The following is a 14,916-nucleotide window of genomic DNA, read 5'->3' on the forward strand; positions in this document are numbered from 1 at the left end:
TTGTGGGATGCACATCCAGGGCACGAAGCTCCCGTTCCACCACATCCCAAAGATGCTCTATTGGGTTGAGATCTTGTAACTGTGGGGGCCATTTTAGTACAGTGAACTCATTGTCATGTTCAAGAAACCAATTTGAAATGATTCGAGCTTTGTGACATGGTGCATTATCCTGCTGGAAGTAGCCATCAGAGGATGAGTACATGGTGGTCATAAAGGGATGGACATGGTCAGAAACAATGCTCAAGTAGGCCGTGGCATTTAAACGATGCTCAATTGGCACTAAGGGGCCTAAAGTGTGCCAAGAAAACATCCCCCACACCATTACACCACCACCACCAGCCTGCACAGTGGTAACAAGGCATGATGGATCCATGTTCTCATTCTGTTTACGCCAAATTCTGACTCTACCATCTGAATGTCTCAACAGAAATCGAGACTCAGACCAGACAACATTTTTCCAGTCTTCAACTGTCCAATTTTGGTGAGCTCGTGCAAATTGAAGCCTCTTTTTCCTATTTGTAGTGGAGATGAGTGGTACCCGGTGGGGTCTTCTGCTGTTGTAGCCCATCCGCCTCAAGGTTGTGCGTGTTGTGGCTTCACAAATGCTTTGCTGCATACCTCGGTTGTAACGAGGGGTTATTTAAGTCAAAGTTGCTCTTCTATCAGCTTGAATCAGTCGGCCCATTCTCCTCTGACCTCTAGCATCAACAAGGCATTTTCACCCACAGGACTGCCGCATACTGGATGTTTTTCCCTTTTCACACCATTCTTTGTAAACCCTAGAAATGGTTGGGCGTGAAAATCCCAGTAACTGAGCAGATTGTGAAATACTCAGACCGGCCTGTCTGGCACCAACAACCATGCCACGCTCAAAATTGCTTAAATCACCTTTCTTTCCCATTCTGACATTCAGTTTGGAGTTCAGGAGATTGTCTTGACCAGGACCACACCCCTAAATGCATTGAAGCAACTGCCATGTGATTGGTTGATTAGATAATTGCATTAATGAGAAATTGAACAGGTGTTTCTAATAATCCTTTAGGTGAGTGTATATATAGTTATTAATTCAGGTTTAGGTTAAGATTTGTTTTAATTAATATAGAAATTAATACTATTTTGACAATAAACAATGTTTCATACACAAAATTATTTAAAAAAATATATTATGGTTTGGTTTCCACAAATTATTAAGCAGCACAACTCTATTCAACATTGATAATAAATATCTGGGGGTTTGTTTGAGCATGATGATAATGATTTTTAAAGAATCATGTGACACTGGAGTAATGGCTGCTGAAAATTCAGCTTTGACATCACAGGAATCAATTACATGTTTAAATATACATTTTATTTTCAAATGCATTTTTAATATTTTAAATTGCAATAATATTCTGCAACAACTGTTTTACTGTATATTTGATCAAATAAATGCAGTCTTGGTGAATTTTTCAAAACATTAAACATTTTTTTAAAATTTACCGAACCCAAACTTTTGAAGGGATACTGTTAAAATAAATTATGTAATTGTAGGAGCTGGGGTTGCACTGACTGCAGACTCGCATAAACAGGAGGGTGGAATTTCATCAATTCCCAGAAATTACCATATTACGGAATGTACACACGGGTAATTGCAATGTTTTTATTTTACTACAATTGCACTAAATTAAAGTGTTAAATAGACAATCCTACCATATCGTAATCTCCATCCAAGCTACACGGAAAAGCTTGTTCGGACAAAAGTGGAATTGTTCAAATAGGATGGCTTTGTAAACAAACCCGATTTTTAAGCACAAAATCTTGAGAGAGCTTTCAAAAAGAAGGATCCGAGTCTCACGGCTATTCAGAGGCCAACTTTATGTGTACAGATCAAGAGGCGGCCTGGTCTCTATAAAATGCAGTGAATTAGGGATTAACCTCTACTCCCTGTTGGTCACCAGAGTCTCTTTAGTGGCTGAAAAGCCAGGAAGACACGGTTCTCCTTGTTTCATAGGATTTGAATCCCGCTTTGGGGGGGTTGGAATCAAAGACCACTAAATGCATCACAGACATCAGCATGAGTTCTCTCAGATAAGCTCCTCTGATTGATTTCCTCTTGTGTGGAGAACACAAAGCCCAGACCACCCCCCTGTGCTCCCAACTACTGATTGGATATTTAATGACCCCAGTGTGTTTTGTGGGCGTTTTAAACCATCTCCAGAGTGTAATATAGCATAGTAAAGGGGTGTCAGGATGGGCGTCCCGGGATAGCAGTCTCCCAGCTCCACTTAATCAACTATGGGTCCTTCTTTAGAGGCCTGAGGAGTAGATTGCCATCCCTTTCTTCCACTCTGAGGCCCATGTCCCTGAGCATTGTGTCGTCTGCCACACCTTGTCTCCGAAGGCTTTGTATCAGCTTCTGGTTCTCTAGGTTGTGTTCCAGGATGTTCCGGATGGCAAACACGGCCCACTGGCTTATGACTGGCAGGAATATTAAGGAAAGTTATTATATCAAAACAAATATTTAATCAAGGACAAAAAACTACATTTTATATTTTTGGATGAAAATTTAAAAGGTACGTTCCCATACAAGCAGGGGCTGTCAGCATGACGTTGCTATGAGGTTTCTAAGGTTTTAAGCAGTTTTAATATGTTGCTATGAGGTTGTCAGGGTGTTCTTATTGGTTTCATACTGACCCAAGCCCAAACAGCCCAACACACAGTCTCCATGATCTCTAGATATGGCTCAGATCCCAACTTCGACATAATTCAAAAATATTTTTCACTCATTTTATAGCCATGAATTTATGTCAAAGGGAAAGAGATGCATTACATATATGCATCATATCCGATATAAGAGTGATACCACCAAAATAAAGGTCCTGAGATCCATGTGAACTTTATAGTAAAACTACTTCACCATATTTTGGCCATACAAGAAGTGAAGCTAGCATCACCAGGTCCAGCAACCATGCTAAACAGTAAGCAAGGATGACAACTTCCTGAAGCAGTCAGGAAGCTCACACAAGCTCAGCTTAGTGGCTCATCCCCTAGTGAAAGAACAGCTGGCATTGTGCCCTGCTTTCTCTAATACAGACCGGCAGTGATCGCTAGAGAATGAAAGCGTTTTTTTGTTTTTTTTTAACAACAGTGCCAGCATCAGTCAAGGAGCCTTTGGAAATACAGCTGCAATACATCAGATTGTCATGTTATCAATGAACCGTTTCATATGGAACAGAGTTGGCAGGATGCTGGTCAACACTATAAAAATACAAAATGTCACTTCATTTCATTCAAGTGGTGATTTTCCACCCAGGATTTCAATCAAGTTTTCCAGAAAGTGTTGCACATCTATAAAACTGACGTCTGTCAACACCACAAAATTACTCATTTATGCAATCCCTACATTTAGCATCATAAACTATTATGACTAGATATTTCACACAAGAAGACTGATGAGTGAGGGTTACAAAATGACCGTGAGTCAGCCCAATGGTTCCACTTCTCTGCAGGGGACGTTGCTAGGTGGAGGGACATGAAACCTTTCGCAAGGCACTGGCTTTGCTCTAATAACATTTCAACTGCGTTTTCATCTCTGAACAAGCCACCAATCATTCAAACATCAAATAGTGTGGTAAAACCTCCATTAGTAATGGACATTAAGGGCTTTACAACGCTATTCACACTTTAGATAGCAATATCTTTGCATTTTTCTGCGGTTGTTGTTACTGAACCAGAAAACGCTCATTAAACACACCGCAAAAGCACAGAGTGAAAAAAAACAAGCAAGGATACAGGGATTGTTGCTGTCAATGCTGCAGTTGTCCAGAATGAGAGCTATACCGTCCAGTTCTCTTACCTATAGGAGACAAATGGGAAAAAAATAAAAAAGGAAAATGGTCTTTAACAGAGACATCGTGAGCCAGACTGGTCAGAAAACAATTACTTTCCATGGAGGAAAGTCCATGTGGTTAAGCTCTGGTTTGGCGCAGTCATACGGGTTTGCGCTGGCTTTCGTCACATGCAGTTTATAACTATACCGTACATTACCCTGAGTCCGTATCGTAACACAAGAGCAACAGCGGTTGCCCTTTAACCACCTTGGTTCATAAAAAAAAAAAACCTGAATAAGAAAGAGGAGACACAAGCCATTGAGCCCTGACAATTTTCTGCTGCTAATGACTATCATGGCGTTTGATTGAGAAAGTAGTACTAGCTATAAAACGAAGGGAAACTTATGTAACCGTATGCTTCGGCCACAGAATTAGTTTTGTTTGGCTATCCTCACATGTAGTACTATTGCAGAGGCAGCATTTTAAGGCATTGGGGCTTCTGACGCAAAAGCTGGTACAAAGCTAAACTGTAGTGCTACCTAAAATACCTTTTAGCAAACACTAAGACAAATCCAATATATATACATATATACACACATATTTGTGCTGTCAATGTTGACACGTTAACGCATGCGAGTAATGTTTTCCAGTTTAACACGTTAAAAATATTTAATGCAATTAACGCAGCATCCGTTTTTTTTGTTATCCTTTGGCTAGCGTTACATTATATGATCACGCTCTTATTCATGCAAATGCTTTTAAACCATTCAAGCATGATTAGACGAAAGACAATGCACTGTCTGTGAATGTCCTGTCTATGTGACACACACACGATGCACAGAAAGACGCGCACCAGAATCGAGTTCTCTTTCGTGCAACGATAACACACAAAATTATGCCAAAATGTCCATTTGTCGAGTGTCCTCGTAAAAGCAATCTTAAATTAACTTAAAGAGTTGTGAGAAAACAAGACGTTTGTGAGATCTGCATCATGTTCGGCAGTGTCAGATATTAAAGTGATGGCAGCCACTGCTCTTGACTAAAGAACTTTTGTAGCAGGAAGGGGACAGGTAAATATGACATTTATTATGGGTTTATGTGGGGATTGTTTTAAGTTCACTTAAAGGGTTAGTTCACCGAAAAATTTAAATTCTATCATTAATTACTTACCCTCATGTCATTCGACACCCGTAAGACCTTTGTTCATCTTCGGAACACAAATTAACACTGGCTCAGAAAGGCCTCCATTGGCAGCAATGTATTTTGCATTGACAAGACCCATAAAAGGTACTAAAGAATCCATCTCACTACAGTGGTTCTACAATAATTTTATGAAGCAACGAAAATAGTTTTTGTGCGCAAAAAAACTAAACAAAATAACGACTTTATTCAACAAGTGCTTGTCTTCCGTCTAGGCCTCTAACGTGAACGAGAAATGGGGAAGCGTTAGGATTTGAGTGAGTTTGACAAGGGCCAAATTGTGATGGCTAGACGACTGGGTCAGAGCATCTTGAAAACTGCAGCTCTTGTGGGGTGTTCCCAGTCTGCAGTGGTCAGTATTTATCAAAAGTGGTCCAAAGAAGGAACAGTGGTGAACCGGCGACAGGGTCATGGGTGGCCAAGGCTCATTGATGCACGTGGGGAGCGAAGGCTGGCCCGTGTGGTTCGATCAAACAGACGAGCTACTGTAGCTCAAATTGCTCAAGAAGTTAATGCAGGTTCTGATAGAAAGGTGTCAAAATACACAGTGCATCGCAGTTTGTTGCGTACGGGGCTGCATAGTCGCAAACCGGTCAGGGTGCCCATGCTGAAAGCGCCAATAGTGGGTACGTGAGCATCAGAACTGGACCACGGAGCAATGGAAGAAGGTGGCCTGGACTGATGAATCATGTTTTCTTTTACATCACGTGGATGGCCACAAGTCCACCAAGCTTAGCAATCCAGGTGAACACATGGCACCAGGATGCACTATGGGAATAAGGCAAGACGATGGAGGCAGTGTGATGCTTTGGGCAATGTTCTGCTGGGAAACCTTGGGTCCTGCCATCCATGTGGATGTTGCTTTGACACGTACCACCTACCTAAGCATTGTTACAGACCATGTACACCCTTTCATGGACACAGTATTCCCTGGTGGCTGTGGTCTCTTTCAGCAGGATAATGCGCCCTGCCACAAAGCAAAAACGATTTAGGAATGGTTTGAGGAGCACAATTCCCCAGATCTCAATCCAATCAAGCGTCTGTGGGATGTGCTGAACAAACAAATCCGATCCATGGAGCCCCCACCTAGCAACTTACAGGACTTAAAGGATCTGCTGCTAACATCTTGGTGCCAGATACCACAGCACACCTTCAGGGGTCTAGTGGAGGCCATGCCTCGAAGGGTCAGGGCAGCAAAAGGGGGACCAACACAATATTAGGACATAATGTTATGCCTGATCGGTGAATCTACAGTGTGTGTGTGTGTAAAATTAAATACAGCAATTAATTTAATTAAAATGTATTATTTTTTATGATTAACTTAGTGCGCAGAGTGTAATATAGTCTATGCACATGATTATTAAAAGTTTAACTTTTTTAACTTGGGCAAAGCATCACGTTTTTAGAACATCATGTCGTGTGCGAGACACGAGCGCAATTATCAAACATGTCCGTCTAACACATTTACATGGAAATGGAAGGAATGGGAAAGCAGTGGGCAGTGAAGGTGCTCACAAGGTTTTTGAACAGAGTTTTGGTCAAAAAGTGAGGGTGCAGACTGGGGGAGACTAGCTATTGTTTTTTGACCTTTGAACTCTCAGTTGTGTGCTTTGACCCTATTATTTAGGAAGGCTGGTACTAGGTTCTCCTCTTTGCTGATTGAAGGGGACAGACCTGAATGGATGAAAATCCCTCCATGGCAGGAGGCTGCTTACAGGGAATTCATTAAAAAGAAAAAAAAGGAGAAAGGGAACAAAGTGTAAAAAGATTTGGGGAAGAAATGAGATGATACAAGCATGAAATTCAGATTGGTTCTCAAGCCTTTATCTACCAGCGTTAATCCCCTGATTAGTTTTCAAGGAGGGAGCTTCCACAAACAAAAAGCCCAGGCCTGGGTTGATGGACAGCGCGCAAGGCTCTAAACCACAGTATTGTTAATGTGTTTACCACGACTGGGTTGTGCCGTCCGTTGATCAGTGCATTACTGGACTTGGCTGGAAGCTCTATGGTGTTAGTTTCATCACTCATTGCCAACACATTCCTTCACATTCCAACGAGTCATAGAAATTGCAGGAGGGGAAGTTTAAAAGATGATTTCCAAGATTTTTGCTAAATACTTCCTTCCCTTGGCAATCACATTGACTATTTCAGTTTTTATTACCTATCAATCATTCGGTTTTATTGATGAATTGCAAGCACGGTGAAGTCAGGCAAAAATTACGAACCTCGAGCCCCCCCTATATAAATATATAACAAATTACATGGCAAAAATTGTAGTTAGTAACAATCCATTATTAAGGTAATATAATCTGATTACTTTTGGATTACTTTTAGATTACTTTTTACCTAACTTGTTTATCCCATTGATTTTAGTAGAATAATCTTGTACTATATTGATATAAAAATACAAAGAGAAAGAAAATATATTCCATTCTTTGTTATCAACATGAAGTGCATTAAATATTACATTACGTCAGGGTTTCCCAGACTGGGGTTCGTGATGGAACTGCAGGGCTTCATGAGTTTAATGAAAAGCTATTAAGTAATAAATCATACAAATGAAAATAAATAATTTTAAAATAAAAATAATAAAACACTTCTAAAAAAAACATTTTATTTGATTTGCATGTCATATGACCATTACCAACATCAGAGAACTGTGTACTTAACTTTATTATTTTATATACTTACAAATTAAAATCTCAGGGGGTACTTCAAGTAAATATTAGGTCAAAGCTCAGCTGACAAAAAAAGTTGCATGTAAATATGAAATTATGTGAATTTGCACATTTTTATGTGTTTGAAAGACGAAAGCCTTCCAAATACATGAATGCATGTTAAATAACACTGAAAATAAGAATTAATGTGTTAATCAGGAGTTGATTAGATATGCAATGTTAAGAAAACACTTGTTAAAAATGAAAGGATTTCTGTAAATCCAGTGATCAATTGCTATGTGGCGGCTTTAGTTTTCAGTGATAGTCACATGACTAGTGGCTGGTCTGTGTGTGCAATTCCACAAACCTGGAAGACCGTCTGAACGTATACAAGCCAAGATAAGAAGTAGTATGGAGATTCAAAGAATTATGAATATTTGACTGCCATTGTGAGAATAACATGTAATCATGTAATAAATAAAAAAGTAACTGTAGTCTGATTACAAGTATTTTAAAACGTAATATAATCCAATTACAAGTACTTAATTTTTGGAAAGCTGATTACGTAATCCAGATTATATATATATATATGTGTGTGTATGAGTGTGTGTGTGTGTGTGTGTGTGTGTGTGTGTGTGTCTGCAAAACCTCCTATTTATACACCATAAACACACATATATACAATAACTTCCAGGAGTTATTGTGTGCAGTACCTTGTCCTGGTTGACAATGTGGCCGTGACACAGGTTTCCAATAAGTCGAATGAGATGAGCTTTGAAACTGAAGGCAGGGTGGGTGTCGGCGCCCCCTGGCCTCGTCAAGGAGAAATCCTGTGCTGCAGTGAACACATTTTTACTGGTTTTGCCCAGTAAATTGACATCCTTCAAGAGACCTGGGAATGACAGAGAACATATAAGGAGAATTTACACATTACATACAAGATGAGAGAGAGAGAGAGAGAGAGAGAGAGAGAGAGAGAGAGAGAGAGAGAGAGAGAGAGAGAGAGAGAGAGAGAGAGAGAGAGAGAGAGAGAGAGAGAGAGGGAGAGGGAGAGGGAGAGGGAGAGAGAGAGAGGGAGAGAGAGAGAGGGAGAGAGAGAGAGGGAGAGAGAGAGAGAAATGCATGCTGGCATAACTCCCATGTTTAAGGTGTGACATCAGAGCTGGACGGATGACAGGAGAGACTGTGAAGAATGTAGATTGTGTCTGTCTGAAGTGAGCTGTGACCTGTCAGAGGTGTCGGTTTCATGCAGCGCCCCACTGAAAGGGCTGCTTAGTGTTTTAAATGGGAAAGGTGGGAAAAGCATATAGGGGTGTTTATCATCTGCAAAACGAACTGTATGAGGGAGTGTGAGCTAAGCCACATGTTTTCAAGACAAGAGACTTTTTAGGCTGAGTATTCAGTTGTACCAAAACAAATATTTTGCATCTTTATTTTATGGCAAAGACTTGTGTATTCACATTAAGAATGCATTAGGAATTTTATCTCCAACAAAAGCAAAAGCATTACGCCAGTACTCCACATTTACCAACTGTTGCGCACAGAAGGCCAGAGTGATCCTGCAGGGCCATAAACTCTTTGCAGTCAGAGGTCATCTCGCAGAGGATCTCTAAAAGCCTGATGACGACCATAGCCGCCTGCAAATGCAAAACAAATACTCGGCTTAGTATATCTTCTATAAAATGTACACTACATATTGGGGTCGGTTTAAAAAAAAGTTCACCAATGCTGTACTGATCAAAAATACAATTAAAAACAATAATATTTTTAAAAAATATTATTACAATATAAAACAACTGTTTTCCCATTTTAATACATTTTAAATGTATAATTTATTGTGAATTTATTTCTGTTTAATATTTTTGTGGAAACCATGATACACTTTCTTTTTCAGGATTATTAGAAGAACAGAAAGTTAAAAAGAACAGCATTATAAATGTCTTTACTGTCACTTTTTTTCTGTGTAGGAGTCAAAAATAAATTACAGAATTAAAAGAAAAATTTAATACATTCAGTCCAGCTGACATCAAAAAATGTCTCAAATTCATAATATATACAGAACCTGAATTTTATTCACAACACAATATAAATTAAAAAAAAGGGTGAGAACAAATAAAATAACATATGTATATGTATAAATGTGCATACATGTGCACAAAAAAAAAAAAAAAAGTTGGGTACAGTATAGTCTAGTGGCAGAATAGTCTAGTGGCAAAAATCTATGATTACATCTATTTTATAATTACTCAATTTTCCACAAATTCCTTCAATATTTTCCACAACAGAGACCATTTTTGCTTTTTTAATGTTAAAGAAAAGGTAAGTATTTCCATCTTATATATTTCTTACTTTAATACATCCGGAAATCTCAAAAACGTCTTGTCGAACTCACAATTAAATAACATATTTCAATTCATGTTGTTTCTTACGCCCAAATAGCATTAAAAAAGCTTATTTTTTAGGTTAGACCTAAAAACATGTACATGTGCAGTCATAAGCACAAGTCTCAGTGATGCAATGACTTTGCCAATCAGCCATTGGCTCTTTTACTTAGAAGGCGGGATGTATTCTGCCATATTGCACGTTGCAGTTTCTCTCATTCATAAGTAATAGGATCCTATTAGTTATGAATGAGAGAAACTGCAATGGGTGAACAGTCTTTCTATATCTATAGTCTTTGCCTTTATTCAATAAATGGCAGATATTCAAAATCTATACTATGCTACTGAAGGGTCGGGTCTGTCTTAAACTGTTATCCCCAACACTACTACAAATGTAAACATGCTAAAAACAATAAAATTAATACCCAATATGAAATAAAAAAGAGAGTCCCACAATTAACTATCCAATTAGCTATCTATACAGATTAAAACATTCAGAATATTGACCATGATCTGACATGATCCCAGTATTACATACTAACATGAAGAGTTGCAGTATGGGCATCGCAGAAAAACCGACCTGGTCATCCGATGATTCAGAACTCAGAGTGAGAACAGCTCTGCAGTGTTCAGTGAAGCAGGACGCCAGGAACTGAGCTACACTCAGAGGCATTGAACAGTCCTTCTCCTCCTCAACAACACCAAGCTGTGCTAATATCAGCTCCAATAGTGTGAGCCTGTTAGCATACAATTACATACACACAATATTACCACATGTAATGTTATTTAAAAAGATACATTCATTCGTATGGCCCATTTTACTGTGCTTTAAGCATGATGCACTGGCTCTGTTCCAAACCCTAGTGAGCTGTCTTGCTGTCTGTATAGGGAATTACCTTTTAAGACAGCATCCTAACCAAAATGGAACCTCCTTGGCCTCGGAATTGGAATTAATTTGAATATTTTTTTATAGATAATTGTACACCGAAAGTACAAAAGTGTGGTAAAAGAGTGTATTTTAATGTGACTTTTTTCTTTTGATATTTTATTCTCGCATTCCTCACAATGCATTCTAGGACTGCCTTATCCATTAAGGATGTGATGTTACCATGTTACCAATTTTAGGTATTTAAAAATGTGTTATTTTAATGGCTGACTATTAGAACAGTCTATGTTGCATAAAATGCTGTGTAGTTATGCAGCTCACTAGAATTTCCAACAAAGAGTTTAAATAAATAAAAAAATGTGCTACTTCCATATATGGTACTCAATACAATAAATACCCGATACAGGTCAGATGTTTTTGCAATGCGACCTCAGTCTGAACAGTCATATAGGAATTCATGAGTCTCTTACGTCACTGTAGAGCAACATTCGTCACAATTCTGCGCTCATGGGAGTCACTTTGAAGGTTTTACATACCCAATGTTATCAAGAAAGTTGCGAAAGGTAGTCAGTGGAAGGACAGTGATGTGTCAGAACTCGTAAGTATTGCAGTGACAGCTCTACATGCAAGCAAAACATCATAAATGTTTAAAAAAATTAGCTCTTTGTTTTTATATTGTCTTTTCGTTCTTTTGCGCACGTGGGGACCATGGTCTGTTCGCAGCGGATCTGAGCAATTAATTGAACTAGATATAAGCATCTCATTTTCAGGCAATAATTTATTTGAACAAGAGTTTTTACCTTGCTTCATTGGTCATTTCAGTGTACATCTTCCTAATAAGCTCTGACGACTTGAGGAAATGTTGTGTGGCAATAAAGACCCTGTAAGAAGAGTAATATATGACCAAACAGGATATAAAATAGGTCTCCATGACAAATTCCAAGTTTGTTTCAATAAAAAAAAAAAAAAAAAAAAAAAAAAAAAACACAAAGCTTACGTCCAGTCCACATCAGGCAAGGTCCTGCACAAGTCTACGATCTTCAGGGACAATTTAAGCTGCTGTGTGTGTTTAACTAGCTGCTCTGTCTTGTGTTCATCCAGACAAGTGTGGATCACCATACACGTGTATGAAACGGCTTTCTCATCTGGCAGCTCCAAAAGGTCCCTTGAAGGAGATAAGAAGCCATTATAAAAAAAAAAGTGGCATATGTGGATCAGTGGCATATCACTAAATGAACAGTGAACACATTTTTGACTGACATCATAAGAAATGCACCAGCGGCCGTCCGACCATAAATTAACTCACCAAAAGATGTGCGGGAAACCAAGCTCCCAGATGTCATCTTTGCAGAGCTGGTTTCCAACGGCAATGTTACCAAGAAACTGAATACCACATCGAAGTGCTGCCAAAAGAGAGAGCGTACATTGATTTAATCTGCCTGTTACCCTCCATCTCACAGAGAAGATCCTTTAGACGGAGCTGAAACACTTGAAACCCACCATCATAAATGTCATTCGAACCACCTGACGAAATCTTGAGGAATTTGGCCAAAATCTCAAAAGATAGCTTGATAGAGCCTAGATCTCTGTGAAGATAAAAAATTGTTTTATTTTTATTATAAAACCTACAGGCCACAGTCATAATCATATACTAATAATGATTATGATCTTAACAGTGTCCATAAGTCTGAGAACACATTGAAAATTTGAGAAAACCTAGGATTTAAAGACGATCATATATTCAAATTAGATCTTAAATCATGCTGGAAAACACCAGGTTTACACAAACCTGAGGAGTTCATGCAGCTCAAGTGCAGTTGTCATTCATTTTGGGACATTAAATATACTAAGAAATAAAATAAAAAATTCTAATAATATAATGATATAATATAAGTTTGTTTGTTTATTACGTTTTTAACGCCATGAGAGCATCAGGGTTTTTCACATGGCAAACACGAGGTCAATATCCCAATCCATAACATTTTAATATGTTTACTATTTAAAATGTTTAACATTCTAAGGAACTTGACACGAGAGACATTAAGGATGATAATATTATATAAAATAACATATTTGATATAATTAATAATATATTTGATATAAATAAATAATATTATATCATATAATAAAATTGAATGTTATGAAAGGCATCTATAAATCAAAAGATGTATTATTATTATTTAGACATTTTGGTTAAATATTCAATGTTTTATTAGTGCTGGGCAATCGATTAATCGTGATTAATCACATCCAAAATAAAAGTTTGCGTTTACATAATATGTGTGTGTGTACTGTGTATAATTATTATGTATATATAATGAACACATGGAGTGTATATATTTAAAAAATTATTTGCATGTATACATACTGTATTTAGATTTATATAATTTATCTTATATGTATGTATGTATGTATGTATATATATATATATATATATATATATATATATATATATAATATATATATATATATATATATATATATATATATATATATATACATACATATATTTTTCTTAAATATATACATGCATGTGTGTGTATTTATATACTGTCTACATAATAATTATACACAGCACACACACACATTTTATGTAAACGATTAATTGATTGCCCAGCACTAGTTTTTACTCAAATTGTTATGCCAGTGATATAATTTGATAATATAATATAATATAAGTTTGTTTGTTTATTAAGTTTTTAAAACCATGATAGCATCAGGGTTATTTGCATGGCAAACACAAGGTCAATATCACAATCCACAACATTTTAATATGTTTAATATTTAATATGTTTAACAGTCAAAGAAACTTGACACAAGAGACATTGAGGATAATATAATATAATTGATAGAATAAATAATATATTTGATATAATAAATAAATAATATAATTGAATAATTCATTATATAATATAATTGAGTGTCAAGATAAAATTAATTATTGTTATTATTATTTAGAAATCACATTTTGGTTAAATATTCAACTTTTTACTCAAAATGTTATGCCAGTGATATAATTTGAAATGAAATATGTTGTATTAAATTTTTAATACTTCTTTATTAAAGCCTTCTTTATTAGCAGGATCAGACTTTTTGGACTCCACTGTACATTACCTCAGACAGCACTGGTTTTGAGTGCACTGCACGCAGGCATTTCTGTGCGCTCTGAAACACTCTGCGGTGAGTTTATGGCACAGAGATCCTTCCTGTGAATCTATCTGCTCAGTCAAATGCTGAACATCCACAGAAAGTCTTGACAGCACTGCAAAGAGGTTTCCAAGAGCCTCCCTGTCAACACTGTTTCTGAAACAAAACAGCACACTGTGTCAGTCAATTTTTAATTCGATGAATATTTTTCAGTTCAGTTCATGCATCCTGTCATTTCCCTCGTAAACAATATGCATTAATGTCGCAGAAAACTGGCTTATGTGTAATGGCTGTGGTGATGATACAGAGACTAAGAGGGTGTTATACCATTAACGTTATGTATTTCATCATAACGATCTCCTGTCACATAAACCCACACATTTCTGTTCATTTTGTGGTACCTGAGCTGCTCATCCCGTAAAGCTTTCGTCACAGTTTCCAAAGTTGTAAGATGTGTGTTTGTAAGTTTTTCTGTGGCTATTTCACAGAGCGCGCTGTTTATGTTCTGCATGCTGTCACTGGAGGCTGCCATCACCAACACACGCGCGCAAGTAAACATAGAGCTTTACTTCCGCCTACCGGCTGCACGAGGTTTCAAAATAAAAGCCAGCAAAATTGAATTTGCTACGTGAATGTTCCACTACTGCTCATGCTTGGAATTTCTGGTCATATTCTTTAAAGCATATAAACTCTATTTGGAAGAAACATAAGATCATTTGAACAGTATTTGAGAAACCCTCTTAATCTCTGTGAAAGTACTTACTTTCAGAAAATTCTGAATGTCAAGCTAAATAAGCTGTTGTGGCAGACAGACAGACAGACAGACAGACAGACAG

The 14,916-nt window shown here is 37.5% G+C and overlaps 1 protein-coding gene across 3 annotated transcripts; it reads right to left on the bottom strand.

Moving 5' to 3' along the window:
• Nucleotides 1-1,328: 1,328 nt before the first annotated feature.
• Nucleotides 1,329-14,666, bottom strand: atxn10 (ataxin 10). 3 transcript variants are annotated; one of them, XM_079816357.1, is made up of 11 exons: nucleotides 14,482-14,666; nucleotides 14,048-14,236; nucleotides 12,434-12,519; nucleotides 12,240-12,336; nucleotides 11,931-12,098; nucleotides 11,734-11,814; nucleotides 10,628-10,784; nucleotides 9,195-9,303; nucleotides 8,380-8,558; nucleotides 3,772-3,835; nucleotides 1,329-2,457 (listed from the first exon to the last, which is right to left on the bottom strand). In XM_079816357.1, the coding sequence occupies exons 1-11, from the start codon at nucleotides 14,637-14,639 to the stop codon at nucleotides 2,273-2,275; spliced, it is 1,473 nt and encodes a 490-aa protein (XP_079672483.1). In that variant the 5' UTR covers nucleotides 14,640-14,666; the 3' UTR covers nucleotides 1,329-2,272. The 3 variants fall into 3 exon arrangements, with proteins under 3 accessions (XP_079672483.1, XP_079672484.1, XP_079672485.1); XM_079816358.1 differs by having other exon boundaries at nucleotides 14,048-14,230; nucleotides 14,482-14,615; XM_079816359.1 differs by having other exon boundaries at nucleotides 1,336-2,450.
• Between the last annotated feature and the right edge of the window lie 250 nt (nucleotides 14,667-14,916).

The sequence above is a fragment of the Gobio gobio genome, assembly GCF_949357685.1.
Source record: "Gobio gobio genome assembly, chromosome: 5".
NCBI classification, from domain to species: Eukaryota; Metazoa; Chordata; class Actinopteri; order Cypriniformes; family Gobionidae; genus Gobio; species Gobio gobio.